Below are 22975 nucleotides of genomic sequence, written 5' to 3'. Positions count from 1 at the left end.
AAAAAACAAAAAAGAAAAAACAAAAAAACAAAAAAACAAAAAAAAAAAGAACTTCCATCAGGACCCGGGATGCACCAAGAACTAAAAACAACATCCTACTGGGAACAAGTAATGTTCTTGTACATTTACAATGGTCAGGTTCAGCACTATACAGAAACTCCAAACAAAGGGTAAAAAATTAGTTTATTAGGTGACTGAACACAGTCTAAGCATATTTTAAAAATCCTTTTTTGAGAGGGGGTTCATCTCCTAGTTTTCTCTCTCTCATGATATTGCCAATATTTTCCAATTGATTGTTGCTTTCTGTATTATCCATTTATATACTTAAATGTCATTTTGTATTCAGACAAATCTCTACTATTCTATCTCAGTAACTCATAATGAAAATAATTTTGTTTGCTTCTCAACAGTAACAAAACTGCTTTCTTGCTCTTCTTTGGAATGTATAGTCTAGAGTGAGTTGTCTAGCTCATTCAGTCAGCAGAACATGAGATTCTTAAATGTACAGACTAGAACAAATGAAGTGTTTGTGGAAAACATGTGTTTAGGAACCTGGGCTGTGAAGCAGAGGCCCTAGGTATAGCTCAGTTCTGTATCTCAATGCCTGGGTGGTGATGGGTAGTCACTAAGCCTCCCTGAGCCCAGTGGCGATACTTATAGCATAGGGTTGAGGTGAAGATTCAAGTTGCTGGTCTAAGTAAAACCACCTGGATCAGTGCCTGGGAAGGAGTAGTACTCAGTGTCTAGATAACATGCCTACTAGTACCAACTCTAGTGTTTAGTCATAATGAGTGATGGAGGCTATAGCTATAGGTTTGTTTTGGACCCCCCTCCCCCACCTGCTGCCCAAGTCCCACAGGTTAGAAGTTTTGTCTCTAGTGTTGTGCTATTAGAGAGTGCTGAGAATAGAATCCAGGGACTCAGGTTTATGCCAGGCTGAACCCGTCCCTACACTCATATTCTTATGAAAGGCTCTTAGGACGACGGTTGAATCAAGTAGTGGCAAAACTGTGGCAAAAGTAATGAGACTTTATGCAAGAATAATTAAAATCTACTGATGGCACAGTAGAACCATCCAATGCAGGTAAAGCAGCATGCTTCTCATATGAATATTAGTCATCACTGAACAGGTAAAGTGATCTGCCTAGAAAGAAGGAAAGAAAACGAGTTTTCTGTGGAGTTTTCTTTTGTCTCCTTGGGCTTACCTCTCTCCGCCTGGACGCCCAACAGCTCTGCTTGATCTTCCAGACCACTGCAGCCACCAGAAGCAGAGAGAGGAAACAGCTGCAAGGAAAGACCGCCTTGTTAGTCAGCTCCACCCCTGCCTGACTCCAGGGAACAATCCTCAGTGTCCTGAGTCTAGCTCCTGATGCTGCATGCCATAGGCTCACAGAAAATGCAGTGTCAGAAACACTTGCTAGCTTAGCTGAGCTAAGCTTCCAGGCCTGACTTCCTAGAAGGTGCTCCCACCTCTGATTTCTTGATAAGCCCCTCAGAGTGGCCAACCACAGCTTACCCCAAATAGAAAAGCAATTCTTTTTTTTCTTTTTTCTTTTCTTTTCTTTTCTTTTCTTTTTTTTTTTTTTTTTTTTTTTTTTTTTTTTGGTTTTTCGAGACAGGGTTTCTCTGTGTAGCCCTGGCTGTCCTGGAACTCACTCTGTAGACCAGGCTAGCCTCGAACTCAGAAATCCACCTGCCTCTGCCTCCCATTGCTGGGATTAAAAGCGTGCGTCACCACCGCCCGGCTAAGAAAAGCAATTCTAACATAAACGATAAGAGGTAATAAACAAGTTATTTAACCAATGTGAAAACTTTATTGATAAATTCAGAATGAGAAAAATCTCAGTACATAATCAACTTTTAATATGAGGTAAATGGAAGAGATTTATGTATGATTAATATTTCCTGTAATTATGTATGTATACATGGTGGCAAATTCAGATTGATACTTTGATAGGATCTGGGATCACTTATGAACAAACATCTGGGCATGTCTATGAGAGAGTTTCTACATTGGGTTAACTGAATACCAATAATCTACCCTAAATGTGGGCTGCACCATGCTATGGGCTGGGGTCCCAGACTGAACACAAAGAAGAAAGAGATCTGAACAGCAGTGCTCTCTGCTTCCTCATTGAGAAATGAGGCCAAGTCACGCCTCCCTGGCCATGAGGGGCTGGATCCCCTGCAACTATAAGCCAAAAATCAACCCTTCCTCCCTTAAGACAAGTTAACTATTTGGTTGTACTACTGAAAAGAGTAATTAATAATAACTGTTTGTATATGTGTGTATATGTATGTATGTATATTTTAAAAAGACTATATATTTTGCTGCTCCAGCTAGCTTGGGATTTATGATCACCCGGATGTGCTACCATGCCCAGCAATACATGCATTTACTAGTAAAATAAAATTCAAATGATCAAATTTAAGCCAATTTTTTTTAAAAGATTTTATTTATTTATTTTATGTATATGAGTACACTGTAGCTATACAGATAGTTGTGAGCCTTCATCTGGTTGTTGGGAATTGACTTTTAGAACCTCTGCTCACTCCAGTAGACCCCACTCGCTCAGTTCTTGCTTGCTCCGGCCCAAAGATTTACTTATTATTATATATAAGTACATTGTAGCTGTCTTCAGACGCATCAGAAGAAGGTGTTAGATCTCATTACGGGTAGTTTTGAGCCACCATGTAGTTGCTGGAATTTGAACTCCAGGACCTACGGAAGAGCAGTCGGTCCTCTTAACCGCTGAGTCATCTCACCAGCCCCAGTTTTCTTTTTCTTTTTCTTTTTTCTTTTGGTTTTTCTGAGACAGGGTTTCTCTGTGTAGCTCTGGCTGTCCTGGAACTCACTCTGTAGACCAGGCTGGCCTCGAACTCAGAAATCCACCTGCCTCTGCCTCTGCCTCCCAAGTGCTGGGATTAAAGGCGTGCGCCACCACTGCCTGGCTCCCAGTTTTCTTAATACTAGGAGGGAAAACTTATAGTTGTCTAATGATCATAAAAAAAAAAAATTGGGTTTTCTTTCTTCTGTAAACTAGGTGTTGAATGGGAAAAGCTACTGTGATTCAAGAGGCAAAGACTCACATTTGGTTAAAAGACTAAGTCTACCAAACAACTCCCGAGAGATCTAGCTCTCTTTTGAAATATGCTCCTGAGATTTATGCAATAGAGGCTTGGTCCCTAGTGCAGCAGAGCTCAGAGGTTGCATTTAGGGATATGATTGGGATCAGGGGTATTCTTATCAATGGATTTCAATCAACTGGTTGATTTGTATTTTAATGGATATTGGATGGTGGTATCTGTTTGGATGAAGCAAGGCACTGGAGGTATGGGATTAAAATGTATATTTTGTCCTGTGTTCCTCCTGACCACTATAGGTAAATGCTTTTTTTTGGAGACAGGGTTTCTCTGTATAGCCCTGCCTGTCCTGGAACTTTGTAGACCAAGTTGGCCTCGAACTCAGAAATCCACCTGCCTCTGCCTCCCAAGTGCAGGGATTAAAGGCGTGTGCCACCACCGCCCAGCCGTAAATGCTTTTCTTTACCACATGCTCCCCATCATGGTATTTGGTCTAGCTGTGGGCCCAATATGATAAAACTAAATGACTCTAGACTGTGAAATATCGAAATTAAGAGCTAGAAGAAATCTCTTTCCTTTTAAACTGCTTCCTAAGGTATTTTTGTCACAGCATAGGAAAGCTGGCACATAACCATGATTAATTTTAAACTAGGCATTTTTAACTTGCTCTGAATTTTTATTTAATACATATTTAAAGTAGATACAATTATTATACATATTTATGTGGTTGGCACAAGTGTTTGAGTTGTGATAATCAGATCAGGATCACTAGAAAGTACATCATTTTAGGCTTGCAGCATTTCTTTGTATTGGAAATATTAAAAATCCTCTCTATTAATTGTGTAGCTAATTGTCCTCAACCACAGTTATCCTACTCTGCTACACAGTACATAAACATTTCTCTCTATCAGACTTCACCCCAGTTCCCATCAATCATTTTCTTTCTATCCCTTCTTTCTTTCTTGGGTTCTAATACTTACTACTTGTGGTTTGAATGAGAATGACCCCCATAGGCTCATATGTTGAAGATCTTGTTCCCAGTTGGTGAAACTGTTTGGGAAGGATTAGGAGGTGTGGGATAACTGTTTGGGAAGGATTAGGAGGTGTGGGATGTCATTAGGAGTGGGGCTTGAGGTTTCAAAATCTCATGCTATTTCCAGTTAGCTCTCTTTCTGCCTAATGTTGTGGACCAGATTTAAGCTCTCAGCTACTACTCCAGCGCCATACCATAATTGTCATGGACTCACTCTCTGAAACTATATGCCCCAATAACCTTTTCTATAAATTGCCTTTGTCATGGTGTTTTGTCACAGCAATAGAAAACTGAGATATGACTCTAGTCTCATTCATATTCATTCTTCTCTATATAATTTTTGAGGCATGGTATAATTATGTGGTCAAGCTGGCCTCAAACTTAAAATCCTCCTGCCTCTGCTTCCAGAGTGGCTTGGATTATATACATGTAATACCATGTCTAGCTTTCTCTACTTCTTTCAAAAAGTAATATTTTGTATGCACGCATGTATATGTGTGTGTGTTTGTGTATGATGTGGGTGTGTAAATAGGTTTAGGTTGAGTGTTTGTGTAAGTTTGGGGACATCTGTGTGGAGATCTGAGGACAATCTTGGCTGTTGGTCCTAACCTTCCACCTTGTGAATGCTACTGAGATGACTCAGTAGGCAAAGTGTTGCCACACAGGAATAAAGACCTGACCTCAGATTCCCAAAGCTTGCTTACAGCCAGATGCAGTAGCACACATTTGGAAGGTAGACATAGGAGAGAATCCCCAGAAGCTCATGGGCTATTTAACCTGGTATATGTAGTGTTGAACAAGAGACCCTGTCTCAAAATAATAAGGCAGAGAGTGACAGAGCAGAACATCTGACTCCTCTGGTCTCTGCACATGTGTGTATGAAAACACACACCTTTACATATACCACACACATATACGAATGCACACTTAAAAGATTGTGAGGGTGGATTAGGTGTGGTGGAGCATGCCTTTACCCCAGCATTCTGGAGGCAGAGGCAGATGAATCTCTATGAGTTTGAGGCCAGCCAGAGCTACAAAGAGAGATACTGTCTCAAACAAACAAACACAATAAAACAAGCAAGCAAGCAAACAAACAAAAATTTGTGAGGGTAAAAATTAAGATACTTTCAGATGTAGAAGTGCATACAAAAATTATCTATGTTTCTTTCCTCAGAAACCTCTGAGGGAAATCATTCTAGGGAAAGGAAGAAATACATGGAAAGACTGGCATGGGAGGAACATAAAGGAAATTCCCAAGGTCACTGTGGTGGTTTGAATGAGAATGGTCCCCACAGACTCACATATCTGCATGTGTGGGCCATAGTTGGTGAGATGTGTCACTAGGAGTGGGCTTTGTGGTTTCAAAAGCCCATGCTATTCCAGTTAGCTTTCTCTGCCTTATGCTTGTAGACCAGATGGAAGCTCTCAGCTACTTCTTCGGTGCCAGGCCTGCCTACCTGCCTCTGCCATGATGGTCATGGATTGTAACCTGGAACTGTGATCCTCAAATTAAACACTTTCTAAGTTGCCATTGTCAAGGTGCTTTGCCACAACACAGAAAAGTAACTACAACAATGACAACTACATAGCAGGCCTTGGAGACTAGTACACTTAAGGACAGAGGATGGAATGTGGTAGGGGAGGGAGGGTCCAAGAGCGACTAAAGCTAAGAGACAACCATCATTAGAGCTCTTTTTGTTTTGCCAGATGATAAATGTAAATCTGGGGTAGACTTATATGGAAAAATTAAACAGCAAATGCAAAGGAAAAATATTATATTTAAGATAAGCAAAGAGTAACCTTTCATTTAAAACATGAGCAAGTAGAATCATAAGTCAATTCAGGATTTTTTAGTTGGCCAAAAGTACTAATAAGAAAACTATGAAAATAAAGGAGAACCCCAGGAGTTTGAAAGTAAACCTCAACTTTCCCTATGGATAATCACAGTCATATCTTGATGAAGACCGAGTACATATGTAGCTCATAGCAGTAGCTATATTATTAATACTGCTTGAGCCCAAACCTCTCCCCATGCAAAGAGCTGAATCATACAAACCGAGTGTTTTATCACATCAGACTAAATTTACATCATTGTGAGTGAAAAGCAGCTTTGCAGGGATATATACAAAGCAGCTGCAGTTAAGGGGCTGTCTCAGTGGAGTAAGTACAGTTAGCATGAGAGAAATTACCTGAAGAAGGTCACGAAGAACTGTACCAGGTCCATAAAATTGCTGTGCTGGGAGAAGGCAATCTGCAGCAAAAAATACAGAAAATATGGGCTACAAAGCCAGTGACTCAGCCTGCGCTGCTGTAACACAATGGTCTCAGCTAGACTGCGTCCAGACAACATAGGGTATCATTTCTATTTACTACCTTTACTATAAAATAAGTTTTTAGCACCAAGAATATAAAAAATTCCTAATATATTGAACTAAGGCCTGAAAGAGGTAACATTATCTTGTGGAGAAGAAAAACACTGCAAGTTTAACTATGGCATAATTCTTTCTAAATCACTGGTTGTACTGGTAGATTAGATGTATCTATTGTGTGTCTCAGAATTGACCATCATCACCAATTCCTAATTCCTACCTGCCTCACTAGACCAGAGTCCTCATTGGGAAGATAGTGGTACAACTGAGATCATTCGTCTAAAATGTTTGGGGACTCCCAAGCATGGTAGCATATGCCTTGGTCTCTCTATATACTAAGCTCCAGGCAAGCCAGGGTTACACAGTGAGAATCTATCTTAAAAAATAAAACAAAACAGAACACAGGGCTTGGAACTAGTAAGTTTCAGATTTCAGGGTTCTCTGGGATATTTGCTTAGACTTAGCAGCTGAATACCCCTATTCTGAAAATTTGATATCCATATAATTTAATTTTATTTGAGACAGGATCTCAAAAGCTCAGGATGCCCTTAGCTCACAATTCTGCCTCACCCTCCCAGCACTAAAACTACAGGCTTTTATGATCCTGCTTGCTTGGCAAACCTGAAACTTTCTGAGCATCAGTTTCAGATTAGGAGTGATCAGTATATATTTGAATGAAACAGTTACTAAGTAGTTGGTAACTGTTTCACTTTTGTGCCAGCAAAATGGCTGGCTCAGCAAGTAAAATGGAACCCATGGTAGAGAACTGTGATCCGGTGCCTCCTATCTCTCCAGCACACACATCAAAAACACTCATATAAAATATAAACATATACAATAAACATAAAATAATAACATATTTTTTTAAAAATCAAGGAAGTCAATGAATAGCATCTTCTTTTCCTAAATTTATCTGCCTCATCCTTCATCTGTGGTGCGGAGGATCCTTCAATCCCATACGGGTGCTCTATCACTGAGACACACCCAGGCCCCTCACTCTTCTTATAGCTAGATTCACAACAAGATAGAAGGGAGACTTTCTGCTCTCCCTCCATCTTTTTTTTTTTTTTTGCATTCCATGGTCCCAACAGTATCATATAAGCCATAAGGTAGGTTTTTTTAAGGAATAGATTCTAAAATTTCTGTGTCTTTTCTCTATCAGTTATACTCTGAAGTGCAAAGTAACAGATTTTGGGTTTTGTTTTGTTTTTCTCACTATTAGAGAAGACTGGCCTTGAGTGAATAGCAATCCACCTGCTTCTGCCTTCCAAGTGCTGCAATTAAAGGTGGATATCACGACACAGCTTAGATTTGACTTTTAAGAGTAGCTTTTCTGGAGCTGGAAAGATGGCTCAGGGGTGAAGAGTACTTCCTGCTCTTGTAGACGACCTAGGGTCAATTTTGAGCACCCACATGGCAGCTCACAACCATCTGTAACTCCCATTTTAGGACCCAATGCTGTCTTTTGATCTTGTTGTATGCATGTGGTACATATGTATACATATAGTCAAAACACTCATAAAATGAACAACCTTAATAAATAAAAAAGTTAGCTTTTCCTTAGTGTTTACATTTTAAAGAAACCTATGAGGTACTTTTACTAGTACTGGGTGCCAAACCTGTGGATGCTCATGACCCTTTCTGAGTAGCCATCAGTCCTGGCTTGCCTGCTATCATGGAATGCTTCTCAAGGCTTCTTTCTCAATGTGGAGATTTCAACCATGGACTAATTTTTTGGCAAAGCAGAATCATACCAGTTAATGTCCTGTGTATAACCACAAAGAGACTACATAAACTAGAGTAGCTGCCTGGGATACCAGTTAATGTCCTGTGTATAATCACAAAGAGGCTACAAAAACTAGGTACCTGGCTGGGATACCTAAGACTAAAGGAGGTCCTCTTTTGTTGAAGCTGATTATCTAAAGACTCCATCATCACAAGTTGTAAGGAAAGAAAAGTCACCATGTTTATGAATAGACTGATCACCCACCCATAAATATCTATCAATCCTGAACTTAATGCTCAAGTTGGGAACTTCCTCTAGCTTGCCTTTACCATCTTCTTTACCAAGACGATTATACGAACATATAAAACAGGAGCTAGCTGCACAGTAAGGTGAGCCACAAAGCCTCGGGGAGATGTCTGTGAACAGGAGAAGACTCCAGGGTAAGTGTACCTGGCTGACTTTCTGCAGGTAACTCTACAGCTCCTGGGGCAGCTTCACCAAGGCCAAAAGCCTACCTGAACCAACACCCATACTTTCCAGACTCTTCCCAAGGCCTGGAGATCTCAGAAGTGCCTACCTTTCACTTCAGGCTCAGAAACAGCCTAATCAGCATGACTGACATCCAGGGTCTTGGTATGACACTGTAAGGCTGGAAGCCAGGGGACGACTGAGTCTTCCCACAGGCCACAGTTACCAAGGATGGAAGAGTCTGTGTGCACTATGGAGTATATTTTAAACTGGGATTGAATTATCACCTCGCCAAGTTTTCCTGTGAAACAGGGAACCTTTCTTTTCACTTATAAAACATTGAAATTTTGATTTTCATTATGCTTAATTATGTGTGTGGTCTGTGCATGTGAGCAGAAGCAGGGGAATCTTGGGACTGGAATTATAAGTAGTTGTACAATGCTTGATGTGGATGCCCTGTTTTCTTTTTCGCAACTTTGTGTTGAGACCACAACCCTGCACTGATTTCTAGTAACTCCCACCTGCTTTAATACTGGTTTGTATTGGCACAAAGCATGTATACCTCAGCTCTGGACAGAAGTGCCAAACCAGGCAATGCCAATAACACTCTATTCCTGACACACAGGCTAACATCTCTTCACTTTCAGTCACTACTCACTTGAACTACTTTCCAGAATTCCCATACCATTTTCCTCATCGCGTTATTAACTTATAAATTGTGGTAGTTTAAATAAGAATGGGCTTCCAGAGGCTCATAGATTAGAAGACTTAGTTCTCAATTGGTGGAAATGTTTGGGAAGGAGGTGGGCTTTGAGGTCTGCAATGTCCATCCTATTCCTAGCTAGCGTTCTCTCTGCCTCCTACTTGTGGATAAAGAAGTGAGCTCTCAGCTCTCCCTCAGCAGCACACCTGCCTGCCTGCTGCCATGCTCCCTGCCATGATGGTTATGCAGTGTAACCCTTTGAAACTGTGAGCCCTAATAAATGCTTGCGTTTATAAGCTGCCTTGGTTATGATGTTTTGTCATGGCAATAGAAAAGTAACTAAGGCACAAGTTGATACCAGGAAGTGGTGCCTATTAATCAGGTATCCGCATCCTCATTCTTCTGTCTTCTACTCTGTATGCCCATGAAGGCCTTGAATTCTTGGCCATCCTCCTGACTCTGTCTCCTGAGTGTTGGAATTACAGGTAGGAGCTACCAGGCCTGCCATCAACCACTTCATTTAGGACAAAATTTCCACTTAGACTAACTAAACTCTTTAACACTTTGTGGATTGGGATAAAGAGCTTTTAAGTGTCAGCAACTGTTTTAACACAAAAGGGAAAAAAGTCATCAGCACCTTTACAAGGAAACACTGCTATCAGCTGGGTGTGCCAGTGATCCCAGCACTTTTAGGGTAGAGATAGAAGGATCAGAAATTCAAGGTCATCCTTAGCTTCATGGTCAGTTATGGGTTAGCCTGTGCTTCCATGAGATAGTTAAAAATGTTAGGAAAGAACAAAATTCTATTACCCTCCTAAAGCTTTTGTATTCATCCTATATTATACATTTACAGAGTACCTTACAACTACTAAATTCTATGCGATGACATAGAGTTTATCTTAAAACTGTCAAAGTATAAGATCTATCATTGCCTATAAGGAGCTATTTATATAATAAAGAACCATCAAGTGTGTGGCTATGGGGTACATCTGCAGAGGAGTGGCCATGAAAGGTGTCGGAGGGCCATCAAGAAAGAAGACACTTCCAAATCCAGTCTAGACCAGTACCTGATGTAGGAGGGGCTACTTCTAATCCATACTGTTGCCACAGAAGCCTTTCTGAAACACTGATCTATGTTCACTTCCTGACTTAAAATAATTCAGTGACTCTCAGTTGCCATCTGAAGGCAGTTTATATTCCTCAGCTGAATCCTCAAGCTCCGGTCTCTTCATGGTAGCTCTACCCATTACCTTTTTTTTTTCTTGTATTTTTTAGATATACCTCCTAGTACAGGCTGCTCTCAACCTCCCTGTGCAGCCTCTGATCTTCCTACCTCTACCTTCCCAGTGCTGGGATACATGAGTCTGTCAGTCCTCTCAGTTTATGCTATGGTAGGGATGGTACCCAGGGCTTCCTGCATGCTAGACAAGTACTCTCTCAACTGAGCTACATCCCAGCCCAGCTCTTGGCTTCTTGACGACAGGTTCTATCAATTCTGCTGAACTCCTGTTTCTAAAAACAACTAGCCATACTGTCTTTCCAATACAAACATTTCTACTACGTGTCTCCTTAGGACTCAGTTCTGGTGTAAGTTATGTAGGGGATATGGGCATTCCCTCCTCTCCCATAGTTTTGGAGAACATGTGGCAATTCTCCAACACCAAGCATTCAGAGTCCTACTATCCACTTGTGGCTGCTGTTCAGAACCAAAAATGCTAGTGGGTGAGTAGGCTGCTGGCCGTAGAAACTGGATGGATGGGGCTGCTGCAGTCAAAAGACTCACTCACCCAGCCAGGTGCTGTTTCCAGATGTGTGGATTGAACAGAAGACAGGATCCAGATAAAATGACAGAGACAATGATGCTGAGACATGAGAAGAGCTCCTTCTGCCACATGTCGTAATTCAAGTACTCAGTAAACTAGAGGACACTTTTAAGAAACACACTACAAAGTTGAGGGGATGATTCCCAGGGTAAGACCACTAGCTGTACAAACAAGAGGACCTGAGTTTGAATCCCCAGAACTCAGGTTAAATCCTGTGGGATGAAGAGATGCTCTATCACTGGTTTGACTCCCATTGGAGCTAGGCTAGTCCAGGTTCTATGAGATGACCCATCATCTCAAGGGACTGGAGCAGAATGACGGAGCAGGACTCTGAGCAATAATGCTCTAGCCTTTCCACACGGATAGGCGCACGTACATACCTACACTTGTGTACATACATACCACCTATACACACACCACACCCACATTCCTCCCTTGGCCAGAGAGGTTTTTCTTTATAGTAGGTGACAGACAGTTAATGCAGGTTCATAACTAGCTGAAGCACTTAGAACAAATGACTGTTGAGTGAGTATTCATCCCTAAACTGGTTCCAAGGTAAAGGGACATTGCAGAAGATGGGTAGAGAGGATGGGAAAGTGCTGTGAAATGCTGTCTCCTGGATATGGTATGGCTGCTGCATGAACGAATTCACAGCAGTAGTGATTCCCTGATTCTATCATGGAGAGGGGAAGGGCTCATGAGGCAGTTAAGGCTAGGGAAGGGGAAGACATATTCTTCAGTGACATGGCCACTTAAGTCTAGTGAGGTGATTCAGAGGCCAAAGGCACTTATCAACAAGCTTGACAACCTGAGTTCAATCCCCAAACCCCACATGGCAGAGAGAACCAACTTTCATAAGTTGTCTCCTGCTCTCTACAGGCATGCAATCCTCCTTACCAAATAGATACATATAAAAATAAACAATCCCTACCCCAATGTAAATGCCTAGGTAAGGCAGTAACCATAAAAGAAAGATAGGAAAGAAAGACAGGGCTACTGGGAAGAAGGATTTGGCAGGAGTGGCAAAGGTGTTGAATTCCCCTGGAGCTACATTATAGGCTCAGTTAGAAATTGAACTCTGGCCAGGCCCCCAGGCCCACATTGACTCGAGTAATCCTTCTGTTTCAGTTTCTCAAGTTCTGAGATTATAGGTACAAATTATCATAGCAGGCACTACAATTTTGTTTTTAGGGTATTTTGGCTTTATAGTTCTTAAAATTCCTAAGGTAGAGGTAATTCAGGCTGGGTAGTATGTTAAAAGTGTATCTTGGGTTAGGATGTAGCTTCTCAGAGAGCATATGTCTACCAAGAGCTGGGTTAAACCACCAGTACTGCAGATAAATGGGTAAGTAAATAATTGTACACATATCTGATTATTCATGAGTTATGAACATGCCCCCAGCGGATGACTGGGCAAACAAAGGAGGGCCTGACACCTATGGAATAATCTTCTATCAGATAAGTAAGGTATTGAAACAGATGACACATGAACACTGAAGCCAATCATGAATGACATGTATGTAAGGCATTTTGAAATTGACAAGGGACAGCGATATGGGGAGATAGTTACAGAACTCTATGGGTGTAATAAAAACCAATGAACTTTTTACTTTAAATGGGTCAGCTGTATGGTGTGTGGATCATATTTTAATACATAAAGCATAATTTCCACATATCCTCTCTTGGATACAACAATCCTTTTATAACCTATAGACATTACTTAAAAATCCAAATGAGTACTCTGTTTTTAAGGCAGATTCTGTACTGCCTTCCCTTGTTAAACACTGGTCTCTTACACAGATCACCCACCATACAGGACGTTTTAATATTAGTTTCATGTTAGAATAACAGCCTCTGTTGTAGAGTCAATAGCAAGCAGGACCCTGCCTTCCCAGCTGTGGGCATGGCAGAAGCTTCTAGAGAAGAACAATGAAGATAGCCTTTAGAGAGCCCAAGCTGAGGAAGAAACCCTCACCCACAACTGATCAGAAAACAGGTGTGACTCAAAATGCCAGTCACCCTTGTACACACAGGCCTCTTGAGGCTGATGTTTATTATTTTTGTTTGTTTGTTTTAAATTGCATCTACAAAGATTTTTATAGTTACTTTCAAATTCCTTCAGCAGCTATTGATTTTGATCTGCTCCTAATTACAGAAAAAAACCCTGAGATGACTCACTGGAGGAAATGGAGTTTAGAATGATGACTTTAAAAACACCACTGTTGATAAAAACTTCTGGGTAAAGAATTTCCTTAGTTCCTATGGTCTTAAAAATGATGCTCCACGGTAAAAAGGCATTGCTTGCATAGAAATCATCATTTAGATATTTTCCTACTCAATGCATCCTTAGTACAGCTGCTAAGTGCAGGCGTGTGCAGCCGTAGAAGGGCACATAGGAAAACAGAGAAAAGCTCTCTTTACTGAGAACATGATGCATTCACCCCAAATGCCAGCCTCCAACAAAACATAACCAATGTCAGAAGGGCAGAGAATGGGTGTGTCCTGAACAAAAACATTCGAATAATCCAGAGGCAGGAACCTTACTTTTTGCTCCCCCAGGCTCTGCTCATCTCAAATCTACGTCCTCCCTATGGACTATGGATTCTAGATAGTCCACAGAAGTGAGCTCAGAGCCATCTTTCTCCTTTGTGACTAGGCTGTCCACTGACAGAGCTTCCAGTAAGCAGCGCTCTCCTTCCACCATGTTTTGTGGCTACACTCAGTACCTGAGGCCGACTGCCCCTAAACCTCTAGCCATTTCTCCTAACTCTACAGCTCACTTGCTGCAGAGTACTGTGGCGAAGGATGCCTCCACTGTACTCACATCTGCCTTTTTACAGGTTCTGGGAACTCAATTTGGGCCAAGCTTGGGGTTCAAACCTTTTTATATAGAACTATCCCCCAGCCCACAGGAGAACATGTATCAGCCTTACTACTGAATCCTTCATTTAAAGATTATATCGTATTTTACTACACACACACACACACACACACACACACACACACACACACATACACACTGGTGCTTGGGTTATTTCTACCTTTGTACTATTAAGAATGGTGTTGCTGTTGATACTAGTTTACAAAAATCTTTTTTTTATGTAAAGAACAGATGCTACAATAGTTAGGTACAAAGAAAGTGTGGACAAGTTTATATCCATATATTTAAGGCATGTAAATTATTATCTAGAAAAAATGACTCAGAAGAAAAAAATAGAAAATATTCTAAAAAGTTGATTCAGTAGATTTTTGAAAAGGTTTCTTCAAATAAAAGACTAGAATCAAATGGCTTAGCAAGTATAGATATTCATGTAATTTTGATCTATTCAATAGATGAAAAATAGCTGGATGTGGTAGTACAATTACAATCCCAGGATTATAATTATTAAAGATTAGTTCAGGTTAGTTAAGGCATTTGCTACCAAACCTGACTACCTGAGTTTGACCCCTGTCACGTAATTATGGAAGGAGAGAACTGAGCCCTGAAAGTTGTCTTCTCATCTACACACACACACACACACATACACACACACACACACACACACACACACACACACACACACACACACACACCATACACAGCACACACACTAAAAATTTTTGATAGTTTAACTTAGCCTTGATATCAAAACCTATCAAGGATGGAGAAGAAAAATTACTGGATATTCTCTTAGATGTAAAATCAAACAGATATTAGCAAACTGAATCTACTGTGTGAACTAAGGAAATGCATCATGCCCAAATTGAATTTATAGCAAGATTCCAATAGGCCTGGCCTGTGTACCACGGAGAACAGGCCTCATTCCCTGAGGAGGGACATGCAGGATGTTGGGGCTAAACTAATAAGAATGACTATACACCGAGCACTGGAAGTTTGTGAATATCTAGGTAGAGGTGTCAAGGCAGCAAGAATACTGGTGTGACTTTCCATGGGAACCAGGCTGGAGAAGTATCAGTTCACACCAGTAGGATTAAGTCACCTAGGAATCTCAATGGAATGAAGCAAGAAGACAACCAAGGCCAGAACTGTAGACACCACAGTGTTTAACAACATTAATTCCCAATATGACTGACCAGAAAATAGAGAAAGGAAGGCAGAAACAGAAGACAGCGACTCACATGGGTTATTATGTGACAGGATGGTTCCCAGGTAATGGAAGAAGCTATGCTGTGTGGGCTGATAGATGAACAGTCAAGAACAGGAAAGGGCCCAATGGAGAAAACAACCTAAGTCCTGTCTTCAGCCAGGGTCCCATGAAGACATATCTGCAAGACCTAGGTTCCAAACGCATGCTAGTACTAACTTGCTTCTGAATTGATTGGGTGAAAACACAAAAGACCCTGTCAAGAAGCTACACTTCTTTGACAGCACATTCGCCCAAAATGAAGTAAGGACCACAAAGTATTTAGGCAAGGATCCAAGAGAATATGATTATAAAAAGTCCAATTGAAGAGCAGGCTGACAATACCAGAGGTCATAGCAAGACCAATCCTAGTGCCTATCCTTCAGGTCACATGAACAGAGAATCTGCAAACTGAAGAGGCTCCATGAATCACACATGGGCCAAGAATCAACCCTTGTCTATGCAACAATAAAGCCTATGTGTTTACACAGTACCTCATATTGCCTACTGCTTCCTCCATGGACTACACATTGTAACCACAATACCACTTTGACATCTTATGTGTCATTTTTTGTACTTTATTGGTTACAAACATGTACTTGTTTTATTTATATTCAATTCCATAATTAAAACTGTGTATTTCCAAAGGCTTTTACATAGCAAGTACTCAAAAAATAAACACATAACTATATGCCAATCAATTTGATTTTCTTCCCTCCTTCTTCCTTTCTTTCTTTTCCTTCCTTCTTTCCTTCCTTCCTTTCTTTTTTTTTTTTTATCTAGGCAGGGTCTTCCTATGGCTTCACAACTCGGGATGCTCCTCCTGTGTTGGTCTTCCACATCCTGAGATTACAAAAGTATACTACCTTGCATAGCTTCCAACTTGCTTTTAAAAGTGCTCTGAAACTTTCTTCAAATGATATGACACTCTCAGAATATTTTCTCTGAGTGTGTATATGTGTGAAGGTATACATATGTGCACATGCATACAGAGGCCAGAGGTCATTGAGTGCCTTCCTCAATCACTCTCTACCTTATTTTTCTTGAGACATGGTCTCTAACTGAATCTAGAGCTCACAGATTCAGCTTGGACTGGCTGGCCAGCAAGCCCCAGGGATCTTTCTATCTCCTGCTTCCTAGTGATGGATGACAGGCACATACTGCATGTCCCACTTTTTATGAGAGTGCTGCAGATGAAGTCCAGGTCTTCATGCTTGTGTAGCAAGCACTCCACTTACTGAGCATCTCACCAACCTAAGAACAACACTCACCTACTATTCACAGTCTCATGGCAAAGATCCCTCAAAGGCAAAGTAACACACTATCTTTGAGTCACCACAGATTCCAAATGAGTTAACTTAGTCTGTACTAAAGAGATGTCAACCATCTTTAGGTGAATGAAGTTAAAAAGCAGTTCTTACCTGAATTTTGATGGGCCAAGTGAAATTACTAACATAAACAAAGAAAGTAATGTTTGGATGGTTGCGAAAATCAAATTTCTCATTAGAGAAGCTATCTTTGTATTCCTTGATGTTGGTTTTTGAAACAACAGGCACCTCTTCTCCAGTCTGGGTTCCAGCTAGAAAGAAAAAAAGAATGAAAATAAAGACTTGGGGGCAGGCATGACAGTCAGAAAGAATCTTCCCTCACTAGTAATGAGGGTAAAAGTTTACTGAGCTCTTACAGTGTCAGAGGGATATAGTCTCATGAGCTTCAGTCTCTAACCCACACAACACTTTCCTATCCCCATCTACAGATCAGAAAAACCGAAGTCCCAATAAATTGTTAGGTAGTTTGTCTCATAGGTTCCAGGTATACAAGCAATGCACAGACATACATGGAGGTAAAACAATCATACACATAAACCAGACACTGGCATTCGTTTTGCACATGACATCTCAAGTCCTTTGTATTCTGCTTCACACTGTAGAATATGGCAACACTCAAGGCCCCTGTACAGGGACACTTACTCACCCATCACTTCCTAAGCAGAAAGCTCCTCAAGTCTCGACAGAGGTGCTCAAGTAGCCACCCAGGCCTTCTTTCTGCTACTAGCTACCACTGCATTCAAGACTACACCCAGTTTACCTCCATTTCTAAATGGTCCTACCATATTTTATATACTCCATTGGCTACATGAGTAGTACAGACTCAAAAAAAAAGCATTTCTTTATGCATGAAGGTAAACCTCAAACTCTACAATAAACATTTTCTTTATTTCATTTATTCCTTGCAACACTCTACAATTCAGGCATAGTTATGAATGAGGCCCAACATATTTGTAGATGTCATGTTGTAATATAGTTTGGGCATCCCTGTACATGGTTAAGTTATTTTCACTGTATCATTTTATAAAGAAGGAAACTGGGTCAGAATGTTAAGGTAACTCGGGGGCTAGAGAGAGATGGCTCAGCAGTTAAGAGCACTGGTCGCTCTTTCCAGCACTGATGTAGTAGCTCATAATTGTCTGTAACTCCGGTTGGGGGTGGGGAGATGATGTCCTCTTCTGGCCTTCTCAAGCACTGCACATACATGGTACACTTACACACATACAGGCAAAGGCAAACACACACATAAAATAAAGCAAATAAACTTAAAAAACAAAGAAAAGAAAGCTTCGGTAACTTGTTCAACACAGTGCAGGTAAATTCAAACCTAGGTCTATCTACTGGGTTATCAAGTTATGGAGTGGTGGCTGGAGAGGTGGCTCAGAGGTTAAGAGCACTGACTGCTCTTTCAGAGGTCCTGAGTTCAATTCTCAGCAACCACATTGTGGCTTACAACCATCTGTAATGGGATCTAGTGCCCTCTTCTGATGTGTCTGAAGTTATGGAGTGGTTATTTATATTAACTGCTACATTAGGGCCATCAGAATTTTACTGAGTCACTGTAAGATAAACAAGAATGGAAAAGCTGTACTTTTAGGAGTTATCCCAAAGTATGGATACCTCTACATATTAAAATCCCCCTTAAAACTATGGGTCACTTTAATTTTTCACCTGTGAAGCACAGACATAGAGATACTCATAGTGCTAGAAGGTGGTGGCAAAGCAGGGAGCAACCGTCCAACCTGAACCAACAACGCTGGAGGCAAGAACTGATTCCTCATTCTGAGTCGCCTAAGGTCTAGAGAGGAGTTGTACATGCTTGTTCAAAGTGCCTCGGCTACTAAGAGGCAGGGTGGACTCTGAACTCATTCATCTGTTTTCAGAGCCTCCTTCCCCAACCCCTACACTAAACTTGCCAATCCATCCATTCTCTAGGTGTGTGTTTACCTGGGAAGCTGGTGGCCCAGGTGATGTTGAGGTTGAAGTTTTTGGAGGCATTGATGAACATGTCCAAATCCCTGTTTTGCTGATGAAAAAGTGCACATGATTAGAAAACTGTTAGTACCTTCCAGATTTTAAGACACAATAAAAACATTAATTACAGACTATTCTACATCTTAAGAGAAGCTCATGTTTATGTTAAGACATGACATTTCTTGTCAATTTTCTTCAATACAAGCAATAAACTGAAGTTAAATTTTCATTTGCATCTCAGAGTTGGGTAGAATCCAGTGCTTTATCAGATATCAGTTCCATGAAAAGACCCTCACCTTTTGCCCTCTGTCAGAAATGGTTAACAATAATTAAATATGTAATTAAAATAATATAAAATAATAAATAAAAATATTTCTCTCACTAAAATTATTCTGAGTATGGTTTTATGGCTTTGAAAACCTTGTTTCCCTTTACAGTAAAGTGTCAGTTACATTTTGACTCTTGGTTTTAATGACTGAGTTTTACCTCCAAGGAATCTGTGGAGCTGGACAGAAGAGATCACTGCTGGCTGGGCCAGGTAAATTCTAATGCTGTTTTTAGTTTTCACTAAAATGTCACTAACAAATCTTCCTTGGGGCCAGTGGTGGTTTGGATGACAATGGCCTCCATAAACTCATATATCTGAATGGTTGGTCCTCAGTTGGTAGAACTGTTTGGGAAGGATTAGGAGGTATGGCCTTGTTGGAGGACCTTGTGTCCCTAGAGGAGGGCTTTGAGGTTTGAAAAGCCCATGCCTTTCCCAGTTAGCTCTTTCTCTCTGTGTCTTCTAGTTGAAAATCAGATGTGAGCTCTCAGCCTCTGCTCCAGCACCATGCTTGTCTGACTACTGCAACACTCCCTGCTATGATGCTCATAGAATCTAAGCCACTGGAAGTGTGAGTCCCAAACTAAATGCTTTCTCTTACAAGCTGCCTTAGTCATGGGTGTTTTGTCACGCCAATAGAAATGTAATTACTACAGGACCAAATAATTATTTTTGCAAGCTAATTCGATGCTATCTTGTTTCTTGAAAAAATTTATTTCCTGTATATTGCTGGTTTTGTTCACATGTATGCTGTGTGTCACATGGAAAAAGTCAGAGAAGGACATCAGATGCCCTGGAACTAGAAATACAGACGGTTGTGAACTGTCATGAGGGTGCTAGGAATGGAACCTGGATTCTCTGTAAAAGCAGCTAGTGCTCTTAACCACTGAGTCATTTCTGTAGCTTTAGATACTGTACTCTTATATTTTACAAATTAATCAAACCATGCTGGAAATGTTCATTTTAAAAAGGTATTTGAAACAGGTTGGAATATTAAGATTTTTCTTTTTAAAAAACTATTATTTGATAGTTTTACCACAAACCACAATGGAAACATTTACAATATTTTCAAAATGTAATTTCCAAATGAGAAGTTTCTTTTACCAAGTAGGAACTGTATTCAAGAAAACTGTTTTTCCCCTTTGTCTTCCTTTGTAAGGGCAGATCTATGTTTATTTATTTATATTAGCAAGTATTTACTGACCTCTAACAACTACTTTCCATGAGAAGGACTAAAATCTTTGTCATTTTGTAAAACACACACACACACACACAAACAGTGGAATAAAGAAATGTCTAAAGACTCTCATGATCATCAGCTACCTTGTAACAAGTATTATAAAAATTCTACAACATTCACTTATTTTGATAGAGTCCCATATAGTCCAGGCTGGTCTTCCCTTACTTATGTAGCTGAGGCTAGCCCCGAGCTGCCATCTCTCACAAGTGATAGAACTACAGATATAGCTACCATGACTGGCTATTTGTCTATTTTAAAAAAATAAAATGAACACTATAAATTATACCCTGGAAGGCTGAGCCTTCGATATTTGCTTATGACTAAGGCTGTAGTAAATTTCCCTTGGGATATTTTGCTCCTCCTAAAATCTTAAGAATCCAGCCAAGGTGCTAAGGAGATGAAATCAGCGTGGGTACTGAGTTTAGGTCTGCAGCCTATGTAAAAGCCAGGTGCGGCGGACGTGTGCACTGCAGTGTTAGTGCTGAGGGGAAGACAGGAAGGCCCCAGGGTATGTCTAATCTTAAAACTTCTAAACCTAAGGTAGAAAGTAACAGAGGGACACAGGACATCAACCTCTGGCCACCACTGGCATAGGCACGGACACACAGATGTATGTACGTACACACCCCTTACACACAACTCGTGCAGCCAATCCAACAATGCACCTACATGCCAAAGAGATGGATTAATGGTTAAAAGCAGTTGTTGCTCTAACAGAGAACCAGGGTTCAATTCCCAGCCACCACATGGCTGCTCACAACTATCTGTAACTCCAATTCTAGGGATACAATGCTCTCTTCTTGCCTCTGTAGGTACCAGACACACATATATGTAGGCAAAACATCCATAATATAAAACAAAATAATTTTTAAAAAGTAAGTCACAGCTATAGATTTTTCTCCATAGAGTATTTAAGATCACTTACATTTATTTATTTAGGGGCTAAAGAAATGGCCTAGCAGTTAAGAGCATTTACTGCTCTTGCAGAGGACCCTGGGTTGGTTCCAGTACCCATATGATGGCTCACAATGATCTGTCACTCTAGTTCCAGGGATCCAACACTTATTTCTGGCCTCCACAGGCACTGTACACACATGATGCACAGGGATACAAGAAGGCAAAATATTCACATATATTGAATAAAATAAAAATAAACCTTAAAAACTGTTCACTCAAAAATTTTGTCTTCTCATCTATCTTTTAAAAATTTTATAATTAGGAATAAATTCTTAATTTAATATTAAACAGACTATCATGAACATTATTCTACTACTTAAAAACATCCAGTAATGTTTGCCTTCTGAGTGGAAAAGAGATAAAAAGTATAGACTCCAAACATTATCTTGATCCCTGAGGATCTATTGGCAGTGAAGACTGCCTGAGGAGAGGGAGTCATTTCTTCAGTGGTGTAGTCGCTGGTAATGTGCCCACGCTCCAGTAAAGAACCCTCCCACCCAGCATGCTCTTACAGTCAGCTGGTAAACTAATTCTATCAATCAACCTCTCTCTCTCTCTCTCTCTCTCTCTCTCTCTCTCTCTCTCTCTCTCTCTCTCTCACACACACACACACACACACATACTCTCTCTCTCTCTCTCTCTCTCTCTCTCTCACACACACACACACACACACACACACACAGAGGGAGTGACGGTGACTTGGTGGGGAGAGGAGGGACTAAGTGTGAGGGAGACAAAAGAAGGCAGCAGGTTGAATATCATCAAGCACATTATATAACTGTATAAAACTGTCAACAAGTAAATGAAAAAAATACTTAAAAAACTGATTACCTTGTATATTCCCACCCTGATACTGTCTGCTTCTGCTTCTATGTAGTACTTTTGTCCAGGATGACCAAGAAAAAGACTCATACAAAATTCAACACAAAATAAGACAGTTTAAAAGAAAAGCTTACTTCATCAGGAGTAGCCACAAAATTGATGGCTGTGTAATATCGGTCGTCTTCCTGGGACAGGCTAAAAGTGAACTGATAGTCAATGAGAAGAGTATCTATGGAAAAAAGAAGAAAAACTTGAAAATGGTACAGGCATATCACATACACCACACACACAAGGAAAATAAGAATTGATACAAAATAAAACAGTCTCTGGAAGCACAATTCGTTTTTCTTACATATTCAACAGCTATGAAAGAATATTAGCTCACCTATCTATCCTCCCGCCTCGGCTTCCAAAGTATAAGAATTACAGATGTGTGTACTGTAATGTAAATGGCTAATTTACATGGGTTTTTCATAAGAAACCAAATCTCTGCAGTATCCTTTGAATTATCCAGCAAACCTTCATTACCAAGACCCTGATTGGGGTTTGGCTCCAGTCTAACTCATCTATAAATACTGAATAACTATACATGGTATTCTTTACTTAAGGACACAAAGATATAAACTAATGATGTAACAGAAGCCAGGACTTCTTAGGGAAACAGATGATTGAAAATTGAATATAGTGTACTATTTTAATCTAGAAAGAAGAAAACAGTCATGTACCAGTGTGATGCAGCTTCAAAGAATGCCTATTGCTGCAAACTTTAACCTTAAAAGTCTGTTGTACAAAACAACAATAATAATCTGGTTTAAAAATGGTAAAAGATTGCTAGGTGTGGCGACATATGCCTTTAATCCCAGCATTTGGGAGGCATAAGTAGGTGGATGTGGTGGTGTGAGTATGCTTGGCCCATGAGAAGCAGCACTATGAGGAGGTGTGGCCTTGTTGGAGTAGGTGTGGCCTTGTTGGAGTAGGTGTGGCCTTGTTGGAGGAGGT

General features: G+C 40.5%; 1 protein-coding gene across 2 annotated transcripts in view; it reads right to left on the bottom strand.

Annotated features, from left to right (window-relative positions):
* Atrn (attractin) overlaps nucleotides 1–22975 on the bottom strand; it is a 114924-nt gene that overhangs the window by 10783 nt on the left and 81166 nt on the right. Inside the window, exons 22-26 of one of the 2 annotated variants that reach the window (XM_031371927.1) lie at nucleotides 22111–22205; nucleotides 18606–18684; nucleotides 16752–16909; nucleotides 6307–6368; nucleotides 1206–1284 (exon numbers count right to left, since the gene is read on the bottom strand). In XM_031371927.1, the coding sequence (XP_031227787.1) occupies nucleotides 1206–1284; nucleotides 6307–6368; nucleotides 16752–16909; nucleotides 18606–18684; nucleotides 22111–22205 (473 nt within the window). Of the gene's footprint in view, nucleotides 1–1205; nucleotides 1285–2662; nucleotides 2723–6306; nucleotides 6369–16751; nucleotides 16910–18605; nucleotides 18685–22110; nucleotides 22206–22975 lie in introns of those variants that run through there. The other variant, XM_031371928.1, reaches the window with a different exon arrangement.

The sequence above is a fragment of the Mastomys coucha genome, unplaced genomic scaffold, assembly GCF_008632895.1.
Source record: "Mastomys coucha isolate ucsf_1 unplaced genomic scaffold, UCSF_Mcou_1 pScaffold15, whole genome shotgun sequence".
NCBI classification, from domain to species: Eukaryota; Metazoa; Chordata; class Mammalia; order Rodentia; family Muridae; genus Mastomys; species Mastomys coucha.
Note: the sequence above shows the minus strand (reverse complement) of the source record. Positions and strands in the feature narration are given on the sequence as shown.